General features: G+C 41.7%; 1 protein-coding gene across 1 annotated transcript in view; it reads right to left on the bottom strand.

Annotated features, from left to right (window-relative positions):
- The window catches only part of lpgat1 (lysophosphatidylglycerol acyltransferase 1), a gene marked incomplete at its 5' end in the record, with an annotated part of 202489 nt that overhangs the window by 58906 nt on the left and 117030 nt on the right, over positions 1-26553 (bottom strand). The window contains one exon of the mRNA XM_060915734.1: positions 21316-21442. Coding sequence (XP_060771717.1) covers positions 21316-21442 — 127 coding nt within the window. The remainder of the gene's footprint in view (positions 1-21315; positions 21443-26553) is intronic.

Here is a 26553-nt window from a genome sequence, read left to right as displayed (position 1 = left end):
TGTTTGTCGATTTTATCAGTCTATGCTAGGCCTATAATGTGTCGATAGTTTGCGATGTCAATTCAGCTTTTTGATGTCATGTGAAATCTCGCAATTTACACGGTATAGATGTGGTGTATGTCTTAATTCTAAGAAGAACCGGACATTGCTTTACATCCCAGTTATTAACAATTTTAGATGAACAGGTCCCAAATGTACTGTTGCGCGTTATTTCCTCATCCAGCCTATTTCATCTCGCTGTCACACCGTGCATTTCCACAGGCGTGCGCACATTGTGGTTATGAACACACAGGCCTAGAAGTCATATTTGATGTTAAATAATTGTTGTTAAATATATAACTTAGAAGAGGTGTATGCTTATGCCAATATTCTAAGCAGAATCGAACACTTGCTTTAGCCTGCATTTCATTTAACCATTTTTGAGTTGCCTAATGCGCCCTCACGCTTTATCTGCCGGTTGCTGAGTACCCAGCATTGTTGATTTGCCATTATTTTCGAGGCGTATGCGGCATGTAATGCACAAGCATTGGTTCAAATGCACGCGAGATGGGTGCTTTCGTTATTTGAAGACTATGTGACTAAAAATATGTTGTGTAATTCGTCTTAAATAACGCGAAACAATCAGCCATACTCGCTGCTTTGCTATTTGGAGTGGCAGTCAGCTGGATTTCGCCCCCGACGTAAAAGTTCATTCCCACACCCGGGCCGAAGATGCCGATTTCTGAAGATGCATGTCCTTTGGATGTGTTTTCAAATATTTTCACTAAGGAACTTTGGGACATGTTGGTGACACAGATAAATGTATATGCGGATTAGACACGCGGCCACACACCATCCAATTTTAAGTGGAGCCCAATATGTTTAACATTTAAATTATTAAAAAGTACTGTTTTGTGTGAATTGAATAAACAAAACGCGAGCAGCCATCTCAACTGAATTTCCACTCAACAAATTTCTAGAGCATACAATATATCACATTTTTCTAAATACAATAGTGTTCCCTGTTTGCAGACATTACGGTTGACGACCAATCATTGGTATTGAACGTAACTCCTCAAAAGTATTATATTATATTGCCTGGAAAAATGTTCTACCTGTTAACGGATTCTCATAAAATTAAAAAAAAATTTCTTATTTCATGCCAAAGAGAGTCCGACATTGTTATCTTAACGTCCCAATATATAAATACTTCAGCATAATGCTTCAGAAGAGACATTGAATAAAATGGCATTTATAATTGTATTTAAAACAGTGGAATGATCAATTTTTTGCCACAATCCCAACAGCACTAATCATAAAATTCTGTTTTTGATCATACATGTACATTTGCACTTGCAACACTGAAAAGACTTTGAATTAAAGAAGTCCAGCCAGTGTTTGATATTTCAGTGAATAAAAATCAGACATGTAAAAAGAAACTGAATAAGTTTAACTCACATTTCATGGCACTAATTGGCAAGTTCGACTCCACGCACAGGTCAACCATCACCGCTTCAGCACGTGTCACGTTCCGTGTCTTTTCATCCACAGATTTCGTAAAAAACTGCTGGATACCCCCAGATTTACTTTCCGCCTGACTCGCCATTTCAGCATACTCCATATGTTTTTTTTTTTGTTGACATGCCGCGTGCAGTCATCGCGACCACCACGAGTGATGTTAATGTCAGTTCTGCACAGTTTGCAGTGCGCGTATCCATTGCCCTTTTGACTGGGTGTAATGCACGGCCATTCTACCATATCGAAAATAGCGCGAACAAATGTGCGGAATCTGCGCATGTCACACGCAGCATGTGTGGTTGTCGTAAAAATAAATAGCCGTGAATTGCGCATGGATTGAAAAAGTCACTTGGACATTTAAAAACAACTCACTGGAACTTTTTAAGACTTTATAATAATTCCGTACAGAATAACACTGTTTGCCGTAACATCGTATTTACGTAACTTTTCCGTACAAAATACGGCCAATCCGTACTAGTAGGCATCTCTGAAAATAAAATGGTGGAGCGTGTCGCTGAACGAAATAAAAACTCTACTCGAAAACAAAACCCCCAAAAATACCAGCAAGCAACAGGACCGTTTAAAGCCCGGACACACATTTTGCGGGGAACAGATGATACCACAGTCCTCATCAATGACCTCAAGGACAGAATATCACAAACTTTCCTGCTATACACGCGCTCCTTCACCATACCCCATAACCAGAAATCACAGGGCGTCAAATCAGGGGACTGTGGAGGCCACGGGAATGGTCCACTGCGACCTATTCATCGACCTGGAAATGTGTGGTCGAGATAAGCACGAACAGTACGGCCAAAACGCGACGGTGCGCCATCCTGCTGCCGATCGGATCTGTAGTGGAAGTTCATCGATGGTGTCCTGCTGCACCATCTGTAAACAGACGTCTGACGTCACTGTTGGGGTGTCCAAAAAGTAGGGCCCAATTACGCCGGCGGCGGTCACGGCGCACCACACATTCAGGAGAAAAATAATCCATTAGCGTTCACATAATTTTGACGAACCCTGTACTTACACACTCCTTCAATAGACGAAAACAAGATCAAGGGAGGGGAGAAGCTACTGATTCGTTAAACGTCTAAAAGAAGAGACGGGCACGGCAATTAAGATGATGAGGGACACAAAGAGAAAGGAGGTGGATGGAAAGAATGAGAGAGAAGAAAGAAGAGGGCAACGAGGTACAGTTAAGCACAAATCACTGATGTTGACAATGTCACAGCATTATTATCCAGATCCAGGCTAAAAGGAGAAAGCACGAGTACAAAGAGGTGATGAAGAGAGAGAGGGCCCGCTGTAAAGCCAGGTCTTAAAGGCTTGGGGTAAAATAAGGTCATTGGGGACAAAGCAGCAGCAGTGAGCTGAGAGCCTGCAAGTGTGTGAGAGAGAGAGAGAGAGAGAGAGAGAGAGAGAGAGAGCGCATGAGAGGACGATTGCTGCAGGATGATCGCCCTGCTCATCAGTGAGCATAACTAAATGTTTATGGCTCATCTATTTTTAGTTTTGACAGAAATCCTGGCATTACGGAACGCGCTGTGGAACGCCAATCGGATGTCAACTGCTGAGTAAAACAAGATCAATTGTGAGCTACTGCTCACTCACGTACACTACCGTTCAAAAGTTTGGGGTCACTTTGAAATGTCCTTATTTTTGAAAGAAAAGCACTGTTCTTTTCAATGAAGATCACTTTAAACTAATCAGAAATCCACTCTATACATTGCTAATGTGGTAAATGACTATTCTAGCTGCAAATGTCTGGTTTTTGGTGCAATATCTCCATAGGTGTATAGAGGCCCATTTCCAGCAACTCTCACTCCAGTGTTCTAATGGTACAATGTGTTTGCTCATTGCCTCAGAAGGCTAATGGATGATTAGAAAACCCTTGTACAATCATGTTAGCACAGCTGAAAACAGTTGAGCTCTTGAGAGAAGCTATAAAACTGACCTTCCTTTGAGCAGATTGACTTTCTGGAGCATCACATTTGTGGGGTCGATTAAATGCTCAAAATGGCCAGAAAAACGTCTTGACTATATTTTCTATTCATTTTACAACTTATGGTGGGAAATAAAAGTGTGACTTTTCATGGAAAACACAAAATTGTCTGGGTGACCCCAAACTTTTGAACGGTAGTGTACATTGCCAGTAAACAGGAAGTCGATGTGTGACAGACCTGAAAACGGTATACACGGTGTAGAACCCCAAGCTGAAGCTCGGTACCAAATATCAAGCAGTTGCGATTTGTAGTTGCTGAGAAAAACGTGACGAAAGTTTTGTAAATCCACACTATGCGTGTTTCGTAAACACATTGAGTCGGTAAACAGGAAGTCGATGTGGGACAGACCTGAAACTGGTCTACACGGTATAGAACCCCAAGCTGAAGTTTGGTACCAAGTGGCTATGATTTGTGGTTGCTGAGAAAAAGGGCGTTTCAGAGTCTGTCAAATTTGGCTGTCCAATCAGAGGCGGCCAAATTTGCATATTACAGGAAGGACTTCTGGGATAGCATTGAGTCAAGCCTACTGTCACTGTGTAACCTGTCTCTCTGATTAGAGTTGTTCACTCATGGTTCTATTGTTAGCTCTGCTTTGCAATTAAAAAAAAAAACAAAAAAAACATTGGTACAAAGCAAGCCCATTCACTTTTTTTATGCTGGTCAGAGAATTACAATGGTTTCTCATGTGACAAAAATGTGCGATTAGCTATTAAATATTTTAATCGCTTGACAGCACTAATTATTTTTATTATTATTATTATTATTAGAGACACTACATGCTGAATTCAGAAACAAGGTAAATAATAACAAACGTGAACGTGAGCTGTAGATATTTATGCTCATCCACTCAAAGTAGGGGGCGGGGCACCATCACGCTGTGTCAAGACAAGAACCTTCCTGAGAAATAATGCGAACGTCTGCATCATGCGGGATTTGCGGGTGGGAGCAGGACAAAATATGGCAGGCGCGGGCGGGAGCGGAACTGAAAATCATAATTCTTTGTGGGCGCGGGCGGGAGCGGGACTGAAAATCATAATTCTTTGCGGGCGCGGGCGGAACTGCACAATGCGGGCGCGGGCGGGAGCAGGACTGAAAAATCCGACCCGTGCAGACCTCTATTTCAGACGGACAGAGGTAAATCTGTATCCCACCACCCCCCCCCAAAAAAAGAAAAACCAGAGTATAATAATTTACTCGAAACATTTTTTGATTTAGTACAAAATATTACTACAGGATGTTCATGTACTGTACATTTTGCAGCTGTTTACACCAGCTATGGCAGTACAAAAAAAAAACCCAAAACCCACAGTACTTAAACATACTAATACTCAAATATACTCTGCATCTTTGGTCTTCTCTTCAATTGATCCAAACAAAGAGAAGCTGCTGAGAGAACGACTCTTCACAGCTCTTGTAAGTGATCAAAGGAACTAACCAGTACGGCAACATTAAACGTACCTGTAAACAAATTAAAAACAGGTAGGACTCCGTTCGCTAATAAATCAAGGGTGTGAGATGACCCCAAAGTTGATTCATTTCCAATACAAGCATGCCCTGAAATGTTTTATTCCTTACATATTAAACACTGATCTTATGGACGTTTCCATTTTCCATTGTGCTTTATTTAGCGCTGTTCTAATTTCCACGTCCTGCTCTGCTTTTAATGTTTTAACGTGATTTCCTGTGCCTTCATCCAAAATGATGACCAGGCGAGTTACAAAACCACAGTAAATCACGGCAGCTCTCCTGAGAGCGACATGCTGCATCAGCAAGAAAGCAGAGAGAAAAAAAAAAGTGAGAGCGCACGAGGAGAGAAGACGGGACACAGAACGTAAGAATTAACATACGAGCTCATGTACAGATTTATCCAGAGATGCAGATATGGAAATAAGGTTGCAGAGAGACAGGATATTACGCAGTGTCGTGAAGATATGAAGTTTATCTTCGAGTAGTAAACATATTTCACGTGTGTGTGTGTGTGTGTGTGTGTGTGTGTGTGTGTGTAAAAACACACATACCCCCCATATGTGAGTCTAATGCCGCTTTTCCACTACAAACGCGGCTGAGCCGTGCCGTGCTGAGTCGAGCTGAGCGGGGCTGTTGGAGTTGCATTTCGACTACAACCGCGCTGAACCGTGCTGGCTGGAAGTGGGTGGACACATTGGGTGGAGTTAGCGAAAGTGGGTGGACGTCACATGATGTCGTTAAGCAGCGCAAACAGTGACATCAGTGACAGTGGCGGAACAAGTCAGAGCCGGGCCGGGGGCGGGGCAAATGACCGGGCCCTTTATTAAAGCTTATCATAACATCATTTTAGGCTACAAAATGTCCGCAACTGCGGTGTTTACCAATTTCAACACTACCGGGTGCAACTATGTTATTTAGTACATCAAGTCCTTCAAACGAACATGTAACTCAGAAACAAAAAACATTAGGATACTGTACATGGCTCATAATAAAACATCAATAGCCTATACTGCGCACATTATTTGAAGGGCATACGAATGAGCGCTCAGAGGTTGCAACGCTGACAAGAAGAGTCAGAAATAAAAGGAGGGCGGTGCAAACCTCACTGAATGCACTGTGTTTACCAATTTCAACACTACGGGGTGCAACTATGTTATTTTGTACATTAAGTCCTTCAAACGAACATGTAACTCAGAAACAAAAAAACATTAGGTGACATACTGTACATGGGTCATAATCAGTGATGGGAATAACGGCGTTAGAATAAACGGCGTTACTAACGGCGTTACTTTTTTTAGTAACGAGTAATCTAACTAATTACTTTTTACATCGTTATAACGCCGTTCCCGTTACTTACAATAAAATACTATGCGTTACTTTATTAAAGCTGTTCTCATCTGGCACCCTGCTCGTTCAGCCTTTCTTTACTCTGCTTTAGTGTGGGGCGGGGAGACGCGAGACAACGGCACAGTAAGCCAATCAGAGTAGATTTGGACAACATATGTAGGTAGGCCACGCCTACTGCACTACTGCGCACGCTTTCAATTGGAAGAGCCAGCGATGGCGAGCGGTCAGCCCAGCACTGCGCTTTCACACTGGAAATACAGCCATTGCTTTTCATTACTTGAAATAAAAGGCAAGAGTGTTTACATGCAATGCACATTATGTTGAGGAACAAAGCGTTTGTCCTCGTCAGTGGCCAGTAATTAGTAACATAATTTTAATAACTGCAAAAATATATTACATTTGATAGATGTCTTATCTCACATTGTCCCACAAAAATATTAATATAGTGTAGATAATGTTACTAACTGGTTCTGTTACGTGTCCATTTCAGTCATTAAACACATTTAACATTCACTTTTATTATGATTACACTAATTGAATTTGATTTTTTTTTTTGAGGGGGAACAAAATGTAACGGAATAATTACTTTCCCTGGTAATTAGTTACTTTTATGACAAAGTAACTCCGTTACTAACTCCGTTACTTTTTGGGAAAAGTAACTAGTAACTATAACTAATTACTTTTTGAAAGTAACGTGCCCAACACTGGTCATAATAAAACATCAATAGCCTACTGCGCGCATTATTTGAAGGGCATACGACGAGCCTTGCGCTCCGCGAACTCGTCCACGATGCTCTGTATGTCACTGATTCAGTGAGCTTTTAAGCAGTAGTCTCACGACCCGAATAGTAAACAATAAACATGGAGGACATGGAGTCGTTAGTGTTGCTGGTCTTGGTGCTGTGGCTTGTTGTCACCGACAACGCCAACAGATACTGACTGGCAAGAGCGTATAGATGAGGCGAGGCGCATAAGGCTTCAGAAATTCTCCTAATTCGTAATTCTTCTTCTTCCGGGTTTGCGGTGTTTACAGATCCCAGCGTGCTCGCGGGGCGTGTGTGGGCATGTGAGGACACTCTTCCTCACCAATCAGTGCACAGGGGAGTGTCTGCTCACGCCCCCAGCCTCACTCGGCATGGCTTGGCTCGCTTCAGCCCCACTCCAAAACCGTGCGAGTTTTAGGGGCTAAGCAGGGCTGAAACGAGCTGAGTCGTGCTGGTTTTTGGTAGTCGAAACGCGAGCCGTGTCGGGCTAAAGTGAGCTGAAGCGAGCTGAAGTGAGCTGAAAAAGGGTAGTGGAAAAGGGCCATAAGGCTACATCCACACGACAACGGCAATGAGATTTTTATTTTTTTTTTAAATATCGCGTCCACATGGGCAACGGATCAGTAAAATATCAGGTTCATATGGCAACGCGACGCTTGCTGAAAACGATGCAATACACATGCCACACCTCTACGTGCGCTGTAAGACGGTCCCATCGGAGACACCAGAACAATAGGAGAAGTAGACGCATGCACACAGACGCCTTCTTCTGTAGCATCAGCCACATAAAGTTTTGATTATTAATCAGTAGCGTAAAACGAAAGACGCAGAAAGAGGAATGAACGGGGGTAGATGGAAGCCGGTACGCCAACATTCTGAGATCCTCCAGAATTCTTTAATGGTCCGGAATAAATTGAATGCTACACGTTGATGGATTACTTTGTTCTTCTACGCCCTTTTGAGGAATGTATTGTCGGACTTAAACCAACATCTGAAGAGGCGAGATCGCTCCTTTTTTTCCCCATGTTTGCTGGCGGGATTGTTTTTGTTTTTGGAAAGCGCACGGGCGGTGCGCGGTTTGGTACTGCTTCCGCAGTGTTTGGACTAAAGACTCTGCCCTAAGGGCTATTCTCTCTCTCTCTCTCTCTCACTTTGCACCATTACACAATAAATATTCACAGTGAAAATATTTTGTAAGCGCGTTTCATGAACCAAGTTATAGGATTTGTTGACAACTCGCATCGAGTTCGTTACACTTCTACCCGGCGTGAAGCACTGACAGTCATGTGGTTGTGAAGTCATCGTAAACAAATCCATTCTACTCATCCAGACGACTTCGCAATGGCGCCGTTGCCAGATTTTTCCACTCTGGAACCCGTTCTCAAAAGATTTCGTTTTGGGGCACCCAAAACACCGGTGCCGTGTGGACGCCAGGCCGAAACGATAAACAATTTTATCAGATTCACCTGAATCCGTTGCCGTGTGGACAGGGCCTAAGGGAGCAAAATTAGTCGTGCTTCCTGGATGAGAGGGGTGCCATACTCATTCTCCCCCATCAATCACCCTCGATTGTAAATCATTGCAGAAGCACTTAAAGGTCTACTAACGTGACAATGTCGATTTTTTCACTATATGGTGTAGTAATGAGATGCAACCCTGACTTACGGACGAACCCAAACTCTTTACCTGTAAAACAAGGCTGAAACTATGCCTTATAGATCACATCACGCTTGGACGGAAAAAGGCGGAAATATTGCCGGAAACACCTGAGCTGCTTTCCAAACGGTTTCTGTAAAGTGTGACGTCATTCACAGTATACACGGCTATATTTGAGAAAAGAGAGCAGTGAGGATCATTTGCGTCCGTATTTTTTAAGATTGAGGTAATGGTTGGTTCCAGGTACGGAAGCCGCGAGAGGCCCTTCATATAATCTTTTTTTATTCACCTTGTTATCCCGAGATAACGACATAATTAATTCAGGATGTCGAGAAAACAACACAACTAATTCGAGATCTCGAGAAAACAAAACCGTTATTCCGAGATAACGACATAATTAATTCAGGATCTCGAGAAAACCTCATCTCATCTCATCATCTCTAGCCGCTTTATTCTGTTCTACAGGGTCGCAGGCAAGCTGGAGCCTATCCCAGCTGACTACGGGCGAAAGGCGGGGTACACCCTGGTAGGGGTGGGTATTGCCAAGGACCTCACGATACGATACGCATCACGATACTTGAGTCATGATACGATACTGCGATATATTGCGATATTCTACATAGTTCACTGAAAAATGTAAACGCATTATGCATCTTAAAATCCGAGTTGTATGTACATCAGATGATAGTGATAATTCATGGGACAAACTGAGTCAAAACAATGTAATTCTAATTATCCATGCCATTTTATTGTAACTATACAAGCGCAAGTTACAACATATTTGCAGGAACGCCACACTGTCTGGAACACATTGAAAAGTGCAGTGTGCATCTTAGTCTCCCTGAGCACAATGATGAAACAAAGCGCAGTGTGGGTCAGTGTCCACACACTGAAACTGAACTGAAACCTCAGTGAATCATGTTTCTTCTGAACTTTGAGTAAATACTCAAAATAAAATGCAGTGTCTCACACACACTAAAATTGAAAATGCAAAATAAAGTGCAGCTTCTTGCCTTTGGCCTTAAATGACAAAATTAAGTTCACAGTTACAGTAAGTCACACATCACTGAAGTAGACGGGAGGACTTTGGCGCTGTCCAGTGTAGTTTGCTTCGGGTCGGGTTTCGGTGGCTCCGGCTGAGCTAATATGTCGGGGTGGTGTCGTGCTAAGTAAGTTCGCAAGTTTGTTGTGTTACCTGAATATCTAATTGGAGCGAAACAGGTTTTGCAAAGTGCGTACTCTTTGTCCGGCTCACTGTTTTTTTTTTCTCCTTTCCTTTGGAATCCAAAGTGCCTCCAAACATCTGCCTTAAAGTTCGGCGGCGTCTCTAGGTTTACATTAACAGCCATGCTTGCTTGTTTTTTTTTTCCCCTCACTGCAACCACCGGGAAAAAAAGAGAAGACGAAGAGTGCCTTGCAGTGAGGTAGCGGCACAGCGACACCTTGCGGAGCGGAGGTGCGGAAGTCGTACTGGATTTACAACCCGTCTGAAACATGATCTATTATTTGAAAAAATATCGATATTCAAATTTTGAGTATCGATATTGAATCGGAAGACAAAGTATCGCGATATATCGCCGTATCGATAATTTTGCCCACCCCTACACCCTGGACAAGTCGCCAGGTCATCACAGGGCTGACACATAGACACACACACCCATTCACACTCACATTCACACCTACGGTCAATTTAGAGTCACCAGTTAACCTAACCTGCATGTCTTTGGACTGTGGGGGAAACCGGAGCACCCGGAGGAAACCCACGCGGACACGGGGAGAACATGCAAACTCCACACAGAAAGGCCCTCGCCGGCCACGGGGCTCGAACCTGGACCTTCTTGCTGTGAGGCAACAGCGCTAACCACTACATCACCGTGCCGCCCCTCTTCAGAAAACACCACAACTAATTCGAGATCTCGAGAAAACAAAACAATTATTTCATGATCTCAGCTGGATCACTGTATCTCCGTCGGTAGAGACGAAGCCGGGCCAGTCTTCTGCGGAGGTGCCGCGGACTAATTTTGAAATTATCCCTTATTAAAAGACTTAATGCAATCTCTCCCTGTGTCAACCCCTGATCAAAATATTGCCTTATTAGGTGATCGATTATTCCAGACATTCTAATGACCAAAGTTGCGTCTATACAGAATGAGAAATAGCCCCAAAGTCAGCATATCACAAGTCTCTTGGCGCACCTGAATGAACCATTTCTCAGCTGTTTACTTGAGATCATGAAATAATTGTTTTGTTTTCTCAAGATCTTGAAATAACGGTTTTGTTTTCTCGAGATCTCGAATTAGTTGTGTTGTTTTCTCGAGATCCTGAATTAATTATGTTATCTCGGAATAGCAAGGTGAATAAAAAAAAGGATTATATGAAGGGCCTCTCTCGGCTTCCGTACCCAGGTGTTGTGTAGGAGTGTAGCGTAGAATATCCCAGCCAGGTTAAAAAAAAAAAAAAATCTTTTTTCTCCTTTTATGTTCATTAATCCAGAGGTGCCACCACTTCCTACCACTACACTCTCGATGCATTCATAAAAAAAAAAATTCAAGACGTCACCAGGCTAGCCGACCGCAATTACCGTAGTGGACAGTCCAACCCCTGCGACAACGCAGAAAGAGGGTAAACAAACACTGAGGATAGGATATTGTTTGTTTACCCTCTTTCTGCGTTGCTGCAGGGGTTGGACTGTTGGGAGCTTACGAACACTTCCGATCATCAACCGAGCAGCGATAGCGTGTAAAATATGCGAAAGTAATTGGCTAACTAAAGTTGTTTACCATCGTAAATGGTCAGAAAATGGACTCTTACGTGGTTGAAAACAACTATTTGCTTGTTTAAAATAAGAAAAACGGGTAGGGTAACTGTCATTTTAGTTGGCCTTAACCCTTTGGTGACTGACCCCTTGAAAATGGCTCCTCCAGGAACGAGGACGTTTCAGTTGTCAAGACAACGGAAAAACTAAAATACAAAAACAAAGATGCGTCACAATGCTCTTGTGCACAAAACAAAATGCTCTTGCATTTTAGTTTTTCCGTTGTCTTGACAACTGAAACGTCATCGTTCCTGGAGGAACCATTTTCAAGGGGTCAGTCACCAAATGTTAAAGCACTGATCACACACTTGCTATTGTTTCGCTAAAAGCTTGAGGTCTCGTTTGACAAAATGACGAGTTCATATTGTATGTTCCATTTCAAACTTAGCCGTGTGTGTGCGCGTGCCTTTAGCCAGTGAGAAGCCTGGATTGGAGAGTCAATCAGAAGTCTGTGTTCAAACAAAGAAAAGGTCCTTTTATAATTATTTTAATCAGAATCGCCATTTTGTTTAGGGGTGGTTCTGGGGAGGTTCCTTGTACTGGGACAAACTGTATATAAACGACCGTGTTGTTCGTGGAGAACCGAGCGTGCTTCTGGAACCGCTCAGTGCTGGCACTACTTTCAGGTAGCTTCTTTCGTCAGAGTGTATTTTTGGCTACCTTTGAGATTCAGACTTCCACTACACTGGCTGGTTTCACGTGTCTCAGAGGAAGCACGAGTTCACATGCATAATTAAATATTATACGTATATACACGGGCCATTTTTTCCATGGAATAAAAACATGTATTCTATTCAGGGATGTGATTTGGGGCTGGTGAAATTATCTGAAAATTTTAGCCGGGGGTCTGGAGGCTGCAGGCCCCCAGCTGGTCCAGGGCAGCGCCCTGGTGGGGGGACAAGGGGGGCGAAGCCCCCCGAAGCTCCTGGGTTCTGGGGTTTTCTGACTTAAAAATTGTACTAAAATGGCAAGCAAACACACAAGAAAAAACTTGTCATGATTAACAAATTCAAGCCAATTTAATGGTCAACATGCAACTCTGAGCCCCTATAGTAAATTCAATGATTCTTAACTGACAAAAAGCCAAAACATGAAACCTAAAAATGTCATTCTAAATTAAATCATCTGCATTAGAATAAATAGAAAATTGTATAAGGAAAAACAAAATTTATACTTTCATTTACTGTAGAAGTTGAACATACCTAAATGTGCCTTTTCAAACAAACATGATGCAACATAAGAATTCATCCACCATTATTTATTAAACTCTATTGCTCCTGGTAGTCTCCCGGTTTGCTTCTTATGTATGACAACTTCTAATATTTGATTAAGTTACTGCACACCCCGTTTAGACAGGGTAACAGGATTGACACAAAAAAATTAGTCATGCATAGACTACTTACCAAAACTGAAATTTTTAAGTAAATATTCTCAGATTCAGTTCATTCTGCCATCCATATAAAAGGTGAGAATATGTAGATCCTTGGCAACAAATAAGAGCCTTCCCAGCACGATCGATCTTCCGAACAAAATCGCTGAACAAATGTCTCACAGTCTTATGTCCAACGTCTGTAGCAACCTCTTTCTCCAACCACTCCCAGCGGAACTTGTTTTTCACTATTCTGTCGATTTCTTTAACTCGATTTGCATCTTTACGCTCGATCACGGAGGCTGCCATCTTTCAACTCTTTGTTTGAAGCGAGCTTACGTACAGCTATCTAACAAGCGCGTTCATTGGTTGTTACAGAGCGATGGGCCAATCACGTACCTCGTTTCATCTCAATGACGGAATTACTGAAAGTCAGAACGAATAGGATACGAATGCGGATTTTTGAGCGAAAAATCGGAAAAAATTTTTTTTTTCAAATTTTGAGGTGAAAAAAGCGGAATTCCGTGAATTCGCGGAAAAATCACATCCCTGTCTATTCCCTCCTAGTGGATTTATTGATGGCATGCAATATCATCATATCGCTTATCCTCCATGTATTACGCCACTCTCCTCAATGGAGAATCAGCGTGCAATATTGATAAAATATTGCACACTGTCAGGACAACACGACCTCACGCATCAGAGCTCACGCGAAGATCCAATGAGAAAGTTTCTGCTGCGCATGCGCACAATCATTTCTTTGTCGGCCGGAAAAGAGAGAAGACGGGGTTAATCCAGTGCGAGGTTTAAGCACTAAATAAATAAACTGAAACTAAGGACGTGTCGAACACCCAAAAGGATACCAAAACTTAATTATATATTCTTCACGCATATTTACAATAGAAAAAACATACCAACGGACATCGAATAAAATGGAAAAGAGACACGTTGGAGATGTAAAACCTCAGCGCTCGCGAGTGATTGTGACAGTTTATCGACAAACATGCCCGCGAGGTTTGCTTCATAAAAATTGGAAGATTTTGAGAGAATTTCGGCTGTCAGGTCGCTCTATCGTGCATTGCTGTCGATGTTTAGTTTAAAAACTAACTCCGTAAATTAGACAGGGAAACGAAAACTTGAATCTGAGTGAAAAACGCTGTGGCGAACATGCATGAAAGAAGAGTCTTGGGACAAAAATCTTAGTTACTACTGATGAATACAACACCGGGAGGAAGGTGAAGTCACTGCTGCACTAATGGCGCCAACTTGCGGCCTTTGAGAATGCTGATATGAAGAGTGAGTGTATGTATAATAATATTAATAATAATAATAAAATTGGCTGGCTTTTTTTCATGGTCTATCAGATATATTCCATTCAACTACTTGTCTTCGACACATTCAATATCATGCTAGCTGAATGGAATATACACTATATTGCCAAAAGTATTTGCTCACCCATCCGAGTCATCGGAATCAGGTGTTCCAATCACTCCCATGGCCACAGCAGTGACGTGCGGTCAGGGGCGGCAGGTGAGGCAGGGCCTCACCGGTCATCATCCAGCCATCATGAAATGTAATGAATGTAAATAATGATAACAATAAAGATTCGTCCAATCATCTGTGCTATATATGCCATTTCTGTACGATTCAAATAATTTCGATCATTACTGCGATCAAAATCGCCGTATTTGCCTATTTCCTATTCAATTGCAGCGAATATGCAGCGACGTGAGGCAGCACCAAGCCGTGCCTCACGTCAGATTGCGCAATCCCTTGTTAACTGGGTTGAGCGCGTGCCTTTTGCTTACTCTGTGTATGCTACCAACGTAATGCTGTATTAAAATGTTTTTTAGACATTGTAGACATGTGTATAATATGTCCTCACTTTCCTTATAATATGTAATGTTTTCTACGTATGTGTATCACTTATTTAATGTTAACAATTTGACAAAGCCGCACTGAAAAGACATGAGGTGAGGCAGGCAGTAGCTCTGCCGCAGCGCAGAGGGCGTACGTGAGCTCAGTTATTCTTGTTTGGTGGTGGTCACGTAAAGTTTAATTTGGACGGTTTTTGGCTTGTTCCGATTGACTGCAACAATGGAGGATGTAATAGCTCAACTGAAAGGTTTCTCAAAAGTTGGACTTTCAAGGAAAACGGGACGTGATAAAGAATGGACGGCCGACGCCGGAGCTAAAGGAATTACTTCAAAGGACTGGGCAGAAGATAACCCGATCGTTTCAAAGCGAGTGGTACAACCGAAAAGATTGGCTGTGCTACAAGAAACCGCCTTTTCTGTTATCCCTATTTTGGTGCATATTTGAAAATCTGATTTTGAAAAAAAGTCAGTGCCTCACTAGCCACAAACCTCACCGCACGTCACTGGGCCACAAGTGTATAAAATCAAGCACCTAGGCATGCAGACTGTTTTTACAGTTTGGAGCTGGCCCCTTCCTCTTCCAACATGACTGTGCACCCGTGCACAAAGCAAGGTCCATAAAGACATGGATGACAGAGTCTGGTGTAGATGAACTTGACTGGCCTGCACAGAGTCCTGACCTCAACACGATAGAACACCTTTGGGATGAATTAGAGCGGAGACTGAGAGCCAGGCCTTCTCGTCCAACATCAGTGTGTGACCTCACAAATGCGCTTCTGGAAGAATGGTCAAAAATTCCCATAAACACACTCCTAAACCTTGTGGACAGCCTTCCCAGAAGAGTTGAAGCCGTTCTAGCTGCCAAGGGTGGACTGACGTCATATGGATTAGGAATGGGATGTCACTTAAGCTCATATGTGAGTCAAAGCAGGTGAGCGAATACTTTTGGCAATATAGTGTATCTGACATGCCACTCAATGCCAGCCAATGTGTCACTGTGGAGTTTCATGAGCACATGCGATATTCCCCCCCACCGTGCTTTTGGACATGACCACAAAATGGCAAACTCCTAAAACTGTGCACTGTGTCGCAAAACTGTGAGAGAATGTTTGGACAATGACGAAAACGGGTCAGATTTTATGCTTGCTTTCCTGCCTGCGCTTATTTAATTCATTTACAAGGTTTTAATTACTATGACGACTCTAAAATACAACTGTTTTCGGTGACTCACAGGAGGACAGAGAGAGTCAGCTTCCCATTGATCACCCTAACGGGCAATCCTTTGATCACCCTAATGACTCGCAATTCACACCCAGCCTCCAGTGACCCACACCAACATGATGCCTCAATGACACCTAAAGGCCAATTTATGCTGACAACGCAGTCCTCGCAAATGGCGTCGCAGATGGCGTCTGCGTAGCCCCCCCACCTTCGCAGACGCTCTGCGCGCACCTCCCAAAAATTGTGACCACCGCAGACAGCCTCGCAGACAGCGTCGCAGACAAGAGGGCTCTGATTGGTCCACTCTACATCCGCTTCCATACTTTCCCGGTTTGTTTTGTTTTCACGACCGCCATTTTTAAAAACACGAGCGAAGATGGAGCAGCACGAAGAGCGGTTGATCGAGGAAGTGAGGAAGTACGTACATCTATACGACTCCAGTTCTAGTCATTATAAGTAACCGGAGAATAAACACTCCACTAACCACACCCACCAACTACTCCTAGCGATTTCACGACTTAGCGCCCCCTTGCGTTGTGGCGGTGAATAACATCGCGCATGCCTATTACTCCCCGCTCAACGATAAATTACAACTGTCTGCGAAAAGCTATCTGTGAAAGCCTTGTCGCAAGAGCATGCAGAGGCCCTTAGGCTACATCCACACGACAACGGCAACGAGATTTTATTTTAAAAAAAATATCGCGTCCACATGGGCAACGGATCAGTAAAATGTCAGGTACACATGGCAATGCAACGCTTGCTGAAAACGATGCAATACACATGCCACACCTCTAGGAGCGCTGTAAGACGGTCCCATCGGAGACACCAGAACAATACAAGTAGGACGCATGCGCATAAACCCCTTCTTCTACCCGGCGTGAAGCACTCACAGGAACAAACACACAACAACAAGAAGATGGCTGCGACTACGCGAGGAAATCGTACTGGGATATTAAAAGGAGTCTGATTTAAACGATAAATCTATAAACTAATTCCACTTAATTATTGTCAAATCTTGAATAAAAATGTTCAAGTTAGACGGCCTTTCAATTTTATAAAATCGGCGAAATTTAGTTCGCTCTGAAATGTGGTCATTGTGACGTATGTTTATTTCTGTAATATCTCAAAAATATCAGGCCATTCTGTGGCTGGGAAGTTATTTAATTTGAGCGGATTAAAGCAAATAATGTGCATGAAATCACTGCTTCATGCAGTCAAGCAGACAGGAAGTCCGTGTGCGCATGCGCAGGTTTACCTTCGTCGTCTTCTTTTGGGTTTTACGGCAGCTGGCATCCACAGTGTTGCATTACTGCCCTCTACAGGTTTCCCTTTGAGCGTGCACTGACAGTTCCATCATTCTGTCACTAAACGAACAGCTGATCACACCGAGGTGCTCGCTGACCGCCGATATTTATTAGTCTCCTGCGTATATAACATAACGTCTTTTCTTCTTGCTTTCTTTCCGTTACTGTAGTCGGCAGGGCTGCGTACCTAAACGTAACATCAGGTACCGGTACAGAGGTTTAGGTACAGGTCCGGACCTGTACCTGTACCTGAACAATTTGACAAATTCTTCTGAACTTCTTCAATGACAGAAACATTAATAAACTGTTGACAACTTGTCAGGATCTTTATTCAGAGAAAACCGAACATAACGAGGTTTCCTACCTCACGTCTCAGTCACCCTATAGTTAACTTGGGACAAAAAGTCACAAGTTGTCTCACAGCGAGAAGTGACTACACTAGAGTACTCCAGACTACGCGCAGTCCGCGGCCTTTAACTTACGCGGCAAAATTACACAAAGCAACAAAGGCCGCCAATGCCAGCAAAGGAAAAACGGCTGACCTGCTTTTGAGTCTTTTTGACCAATCAGAACGCTGGATCAGCCAAGCTCTCGCAATGTCTCGTGAGACCGTGGCGAGAGGATCTCAAATCAAAGATGGCTCTGATTTCAAGTTTCAGCGCGGCATTTTACGTCTTTTCCAGGGCTAAATTTTCGTCTTTGTGGTAGGATTTACACATCTTCAGTCACAAAATAAGCAGATACTTGGTGTAAATTTATATCGGTACAGTACCGGTACTTCATGATCCGGTATTTTGGACCTGTACCGAATCGAATCGGTACACAGTACCGGTACGCAGCCCTAGTAGTCAGTCTTTCACATTTCATTCGCACACTCACGTCCTCCATTTTTCTCTCCGGTTTCAAATTTGTATCCCACAATGCCTTGCGCGAACAGGGAAAGCTTGCCACGTCATGCATGACGTAGTATCTTGAATTGGGTCATGGTGAAGCAGGAAAAAATAGCGGAGAATTTACGGCCACGTGGCGATAAATTGATTAATTGTTTTATTTAAAAAAATAAAATAAAAATGGAAGTCTGTGATTCGAATGCAGTAGCTTTCGGTCCACTAAACAAAAACATTTGGGTGTTGGGGAAAATTCTTTTTATGACATACACCTGAAAACTCTGAATGGCAGTCTCGCTTTAATCATGGTTCCATGTTTTGTTTTGGTTTTTTTTTCTTCCCTTTTTTTTGTCCATCCTAAGGGCGGGGGGGGGGGGGGGGGGGGGACGACGCACACAGCTTACAGTGAAGCCAGGTAAAACAGGTCCTGTCACCACAACAACTGAAAGCAGGTATTACACAATCCTTCAGGGAACAAAAGATCAACACGCACTCCAACAACATGATGAACGTCAAAACATAGTGCTCATACGATATGCTCACTACTAGTAACTCTCAGTACGGTGGGCTAAAACACAGCTAGAACACAAAACACGAGCATGAAATAGTTCAGATCAGACGCACCGGGCTTCAACAGTCCAAAACCATTATGGCCCATATTTTCGAGGTAGGATTTATTATACTATACTGCGTCACAAAGAAGAGAGAACTTTGTACTGCTGTCGCGTACCGAGGAGTACTGCTCCGCTCAAACACATCCTTTATCATCAATACACACTCATTACACTGCTAGTTTAGTTTAGTTTATTAGTTTATTTGACAGGGACCATGCATAGAGTAGCTTCTATACCAGGGTTAGCTAATTAGCTAATTTTCACCTGCAGTCCCTGGGCAGGAAAAAAAGAAATACACAACTAGACATTACAAACAGGATTAAAAACAACAAGTAGAAACTAAGTAAAACACAAAGATAAAATAAATAAAAATAAATTAAAAAAAAATTTTTTTTTAAAAAGATCAATGATTACAAGCTTGACTGTCCTTCAGCCATGCCTTCAGGGACTTTTTAAAACTTTTAAAACTTGCAGAGTCTCTGATATGATGTGGGATTGAGTTCCATTTTCTGGTTGCTTGATAAGACAATATCATTATTGCTATAACATTATTATTTTATATTTTTTGGTGGCTGAGGCATCTTATGAACAGATACTATAATTATGTAGTTTTTTTTTTAAATAACCCACATTATTCTATCCACACTCACTGGATATGAGCAATCACACACTCTGACTGGCTACTACTAGGATATCAGCTCGTATACCGTGAGTAGAGAAAAACAACAAAATGGCAGAGCGTGTTGCTGAACCAACCGAGGATGAAATAAAAACTACTTGAAAACAAAACCCCCCAAAAAATTTAAAAAAGCAGCAAAATATGGAATAAAAGTATTTGATGCGAAGAACTTTTGTCCCTCCAAGAATTATTTAGTAAATCGCCGCATTTTTCCTAAATTGCTCCTGTGATTTCGCCGGTTTGTTTAATTGGAAATTATTTTGTTGGACATTTTATATGAAAAAAAAAGTTTATTTATCGAATTCGCAAAAATAAAAATATGCTTGGTTTCTCAAAATCCAGTGAATGTGGATAGAATTAAAAAAAAGTTATTCCACTCAATCTGGTTGTACGTGGTTTATAGCCGACTCGGCGCTACGCGTTCCATCGGCTATTGGCTCATGGACGACTTGATCGAAAGCCACAAAAGCACTTAAGTATAATGTATGATGAACAGATTTTAAACAAAACCAGGAAAATCATAAATGGCCTTTCCCACCCGCTCCACTGTGAATTCGAGCTTCTACCCTCTAGGAGGCGTTTTAGAGTGCCCAACGCTAATCTTTAAAAACTCCTTCGTCCCAAAAGGAATAAGGGCGATACATAATACAGGGATTCTTACTTAAGTCACCCTAGTCCTTTTTATTGGTCTGATTACTTATTATTACATATGATCAGGGCTTAATTTGAGCCGGAACATGACGGAACAAGATCCGGAACCTCCGTCGTCGGATCCGGCAGCTATTTTCATTTCATTCGGTGTTCCGGCAGCTATTTAAATGGATCAGATCACCTCCGTGACCATCACAAAGGGGGGAAAAAAAAATCAAACGATAAATTAAATAAATAAGTAAATAAAAATGTGTTTAGTGTTCGGTTTTGATTTTGATATCTGTCGTTGATTTCTCTCCTATGACATCCACAAAATCTATGCGAAAGGGGAGGGGGGGGGGGGGACATGGGGTGTATACTTCCGCTCAATAGAACACCGGGTGTTTTTTGTAGCCGTTAGCTTGCGCTGTGGAAAAAAATGGCAAAAAAAAAAAAGCTTACTAAAATTTTTCAAAGTCCCAGGACAGCCGGATCCTAAACGACCTAAAATGGACAACGTTGGACACAGTGACCCTGCACCAGCACCTGCTGCGAGTGTACCAGACTCGTACGTAAAAATGCATTTTAGTTGTATTCAGCGTCACTTTTTTATATATGGCTCTCACGAAAATGTATTTGAAAAATATGTGGCTTTCATGGCTCTCTCAGCCAAAAAGGTTCCCGACCCCTGCCTTAACGTACGTGTGGAGAGCGAGAGTGAACTTGAGTGCCTGTTTGGAGAACATTCTGAGCATTGTCCAGGATTTGATAACTGGTGCTGTTGCAGTACGTCATGCAATAGGCGTGTGTACGTAAAGTTATAGTAAACTGCCCCCCGCCTTTTTTTTTTTTTGAGTCGCCGGACCCACCCACCTCCTGCGTTCCGGGACCTCCCACTTCACAAATTAAGCACTGTACCTATACAGCTATTTCATTCTTTTAAACACTCTTTTGAGTGCTAATGTATTTTTATAACAACTTAGTTTTCTCTTCTTCTGTTTTTACAAAATGTACTGCTTGAACGCTTGATTTGTGTATTGTGATTTTAATGTTTAATTGTTTGTGGTGAAACTGAAGACAAATTTCCACATTGTGGACAATAAAGTATTCGTATTCTCGTGGAATAACTTAAATATTCTACGAAGTCGTCCAGTGTTTGGGACGGCGTGATGGTGTTACCTGTAGTGCACGTGTGTGACGGTGGGACTTCTGTAGCCAAAAATCCACGTCTGGATGTCCATGGGTTTGGCTTCAGGGTACGCTACTGTCACATCCACTACCCACTGCAGGCCTTTAGATTTACTATCTAAAAAAACAAAAACAAAACAAAACAAAAAAGACAGTTTTAAAGAGCCTCGAAAAAAAAATACCAACCTGTATTTGCAAAAATGTTCTATGTATTCAAGAATTTCTATTTTAAAGTGAAGCAGCAGAAATATATTCTTTAAAAATTAATTGACACACAGTAATGTGATTATTATTGCTGCTATTTAGCTCATCTTCACATTTATTTTTAACCCCTCTAACCCATCCCATCGGGTTACGACACAATAACAGTCAGTGCGTTTACATGCACGTAGAGAAAATCGAATTCCTGCCGTAGCTCGGCTGAAATCGAAGTTCTAAATGCCATGGAAACACCTTAGCACGGCTGAAATCGAACCGAACTTGATTTCTCGTAATTGAGCTACGCGACCTAGATTATGCGATTGTAGCCGAGCTACTCAGTGCATGTAAACCCTATCGAGCTGCTTACTTCAGCACTGCCCCTTCCGGAAGTGACGAGACCACAAGCGGGAAACACAACAGCCTCGGTCGGCATGACACGTCACCTTAGCCGCCACTTTTTATTAGGAACGCTTGTGTCTGGGCATGTACGCACCCATTTCCAATTAGTTGGTAAGTTATTAGCATGTTAGCAGGCTAACAGTTAATATGTTCACCATTACAGATCAACTTCAACTTAGTGGCCATTTTATGAGGAACACTTCTGTTCGTACATACAAACACTTCTTGTGAACACGGAACTGATAACTTTGTTTAGACTCTTGAATAGCTCTTCTTCATGACGACAACCGGAAGTGTACCGACACGATGGGGCGTGTAGCGCCACCTGTGGCTCGGGTGCACAATGTACCTCACACAATAGCTCGATTTCCTTGTGTGCATGTAGGATTGGATTTCTCTGGCACCCCTGCTGGGACCCTTAGCTCGATTACCGACAGTAGCACGATTTGGATGTGCATGTAAACGCACTGAGTGTCAGACCTACACAGAGCTCTATCCACCCAACAGAACTCCATTTGAGGTTCGACTCCAGAGGGGGGGAAAAAAAAAAAAAGAAAAAAAAAATCGACTTTACAGCCTGTTGGAAATGAACTGCTCATACACTACCGTTCAAAAGTTTGGGGTCACTTTGAAATGTCCTTATTTTTGAAAGAAAAGCACTGTTCTTTTCAATGAAGATCACTTTAAACTAATCAGAAATCCACTCTATACATTGCTAATGTGCTAAATGACTATTCTAGCTGCAAATGTCTGGTTTTTGGTGCAATATCTCCATAGGTGTATAGAGGCCCATTTCCAGCAACTCTCACTCCAGTGTTCTAATGGTACAATGTGTTTGCTCATTGCCTCAGAAGGCTAATGGATGATTAGAAAACCCTTGTACAATCATGTTAGCACAGCTGAAAACAGTTGAGCTCTTTAGAGAAGCTATAAAACTGACCTTCCTTTGAGCAGATTGACTTTCTGGAGCATCACATTTGTGGGGTCGATTAAATGCTCAAAATGGCCAGAAAAATGTCTTGACTATATTTTCTATTCATTTTACAACTTATGGTGGGAAATAAAAGTGTGACTTTTCATGGAAAACACAAAATTGTCTGGGTGACCCCAAACTTTTGAACGGTAGTGTATGTACCATCACTTTTCAAGCACACACACTGCTTGTTTTTTTTTTTTTTAAATAATTAACTGTCGACTCCATAAAGTGAAAATTAAAGTCGCCGTGCTTTATTCATAGCCTTTTAACAAGTGTTTCAGCTCGAACGTGGATGTGCATATGTTGTACTGTACATCGCTCTGGATGACAGCGTCTGCTAAATGCCTGGAATATAATATAATGCATATGCTGCCCAAAAATACTGCTTACTCGGCAGCCTGCTATCGAATCCCTTTCACGAACGACATTAGATATTATAACGAAAGGTCAGTGGACTTTATTATTATCTGCCTAGATTTAAAATAAATATTTCCTTTTTATTCGGCACACAAAGCGCATTAACCTCGGCTCCAGCGGATTTTACCGTACAGTGATGAAGATTACATGCTTTGTATATTCATGGATCAACTCCAAGTATATACAGAGCGGCAGCTACGATTAGACACCTTTTCAGATTTACCAATAGTAATAATAAAAAAAAAAAAAGAATTTTACAAAAGCTGAGTTTCAGTTACAACAGTCATACAGTCTGATGACAGCTCGTTACCCGAGATGGAATTTTTTTTTAGCACGATCAGCAATTTGAGGAAAACCCGGACGTTCATCATCACAGGGAAGCATGGCGGAAAGATCACGGACGTGTTTGTACTTCTCAAATTCACCGATATTTCATGATCTCCTCGTCGAAACCTACTTTGTTTCTTACTCTTTCATTCGCCATTTTGTATCTAAACGCGCGTTTGAGAGGTCACATGTGAGGTGTCGATAATAGTGATCACTTTCACCGGTGTCCACCATTATCGACACGCTGTGGGATTAAGTGACATTTACAACTCGAGCTTTGTGTAACATTGCTGAAGTAGATGAAGTACTTTTTAAAATAATAATAAAAGTGCTGCGATTTATAATTTTTTTCTGATTCATAACAGAATGGAATGTTTATAGAGTATTTGGAATCCTATTGCAATAAATAGAATTCGACCAGAATTAAATTCCTAGCATGTAAAAAATTACATGCTTGAAATATTCAAATTTTTTTTTTTGCAGTTTATTGTAAATCTCTACCACGTATTACAATATCGGTAGACGGTTTATATTTTGGTTCGAGGAATGACATGCGACCTTTGACCTGGATTTCCATGTGGTTATAATATCAATTCCCCGTTGACGTTTATTGGTAAACGACAAAACTAGAAATTAATACAAACAACAACGAATGATGACCAAAATGTGATCTACGAAAATACTGAGAAAGTGGGTAGAAAGTGAAACGAAAAAATTTTCTGACGCAGGTTAAACATTATCAGTTCATTTGTTTCCAAACGTTAGAATTACTTCCTCATTTACATAAAACACCCACATCCATATATTTATATAAAAGATATTTTGTACTAAATACAAGTCTATGGAAACACATTTTAAATAAAAACTATATGCCTTGTTAATTTAATACCAATTTTTTTTTTAAAGAAATAATCATCTGGGCGTCGATAATTGTGGAACGGTGTCGATAACTGTGGACAAAGGTGTCGATAACTGTGGAACGGTGTCACGTGATCCGATACGCTAAATAATCAGGAATCAACTCTTTCTCCCCCGCCCCCAGTGGAAGTTTGAGTAATTATTCATGCAAAATTTATGCACTGAAAGTCTTTTCTACTTTCGCAACGGCCAAAAGATCGTTAAGGTGTCGATAATTGTAGCTGCCGCTCTCGATATATTTAAAAAAAAAAATTAAAATAAATAAAAATTAAAAAATGAGCGACATGCAGAGTATACAAGATACACCTGTTCATCATATACCTCAACTTCGGACTGAAATCTATTCCAAAAATATAATCCCACTTGGAAAATCAATGTACTGCAGAATCATGCTGAAATGTAACCATGGCGACGATCATAAATAATCGTTTCAAACAGGCCTACAGTACCAGTCAGAAAGGGTTGTACACCCCGACTCTACTCATTCATCGAGAAGAAACTATTTTCTCCATTGTAGAATACTGAAGACAACAAAACTATGAAATAACATCTAGAATATGTATAGAATTATGTGGGAAAGTGGAAAAAAACAAAACAAAATGTTTCATATTTTAGATTCTTCAAAGTAGCCAGCGTTTACCTTGAAGCTTTGCACACCATCGGCATTATCTTAAAGGACATGGGACATGAAACATAAAAGCACGCTATATCAGTTTCTTTCCATTAAAAATATGAATTAATTGCATCAACAAATACAAAATCATCTATTAAATTCAGCAAAATCGTTATATTCGTGATGATTATATGGCATTTCTGCTCGACTTCCGATATGCATTTTTTGCAACCGGAAGAGCCGCTGTCACGTGATCATACGTCACAAAAACTTTCGGGCACAGCACAAGCGGGTAGATGAATGGAGAAGTGGATGACAAGAAAATTGTTTTTATAGTCTTTAACGTACATTGGACATCATGGTGTATTGTGCTGCTTATGGTTGCAATAATTCCAATGGGAAATGCCCTGGAGTAAGTTTTTTTGCATTCCCCAAGGACCCGAAGCTGAGGAAAGTGTGGGCTCACCTGCGCATGCGCAGTAGGCTTCGCGCATGCGCAGTAGGCTTGGTAGGACAAATCCAAGAGGTAGGATAACTTTACAGAACACCTGTTGAAAAAACTTTGCACCTACTGTTTCCCACAAACTGTGTTCGGACCATTTCACTGAGGATTCTTTCAACATTAATACTCAGGTACTGAGCGATATTAATTCATGAAACAGGAAGTATAAGGATGAGAAAAAAAAACAGTTTAAATCAGGAAGCTGCGCACATTTGTGCAGCCTGGCGCAAATGTGCGCAGCTTCCTGATTTAAACTGTGTTTTTCTCATCCTTATACTTCATGTTTCATGAATTAATATCGCTATTTAAAAAAAAAAAAATCGGATCTGCGCGATTCAGCCGTGAAAAAGGCGGCATCCGCCGAAAGGCGCGCTGTTTGCATCCCTGCACGGAGGCCAGGGGACAGGGCAGGAATATTTTTGTTGATATGAGTGATCCGGTGCGATTTCGCGACCCCCCTGTTGAAGACCTCTGCGCTAAGCGTCTGAAAGCCGAGGTAAGGATTAGTATTATAATTTTGGGTGTATCAATTATTGATGATCATAATTCTGACTCGTTTCGCCATTTTGAATGTTTTCATCTCGGACTCTGGAAGCATTGTATCTCAATCAATCTCGAAAAATATCAGAAAAAAAACTAGCTTGCAACGGACTTTAGCTAGATCTATGATGAACTTTCAATGTATGATACAAAAATAATACTTCTTTCAACAGATCATTAGCCTTTGAGCAGAATTGTTTTTAACTTACCAGGAAGTGTTATCCAGCCGACCGCTTTCAGTTTCATGAGGGCTGAATGAACTCTCACTCTCAGAATCATCTGACCCGTCAGAGTAAAGACAAGATCCATGTTCATGTGAATTTCCAGCTATCGGTT

This window comes from Neoarius graeffei, chromosome 3 (genome assembly GCF_027579695.1).
Source record: "Neoarius graeffei isolate fNeoGra1 chromosome 3, fNeoGra1.pri, whole genome shotgun sequence".
Classification (NCBI taxonomy): Eukaryota; Metazoa; Chordata; class Actinopteri; order Siluriformes; family Ariidae; genus Neoarius; species Neoarius graeffei.
Note: the sequence above shows the minus strand (reverse complement) of the source record. Positions and strands in the feature narration are given on the sequence as shown.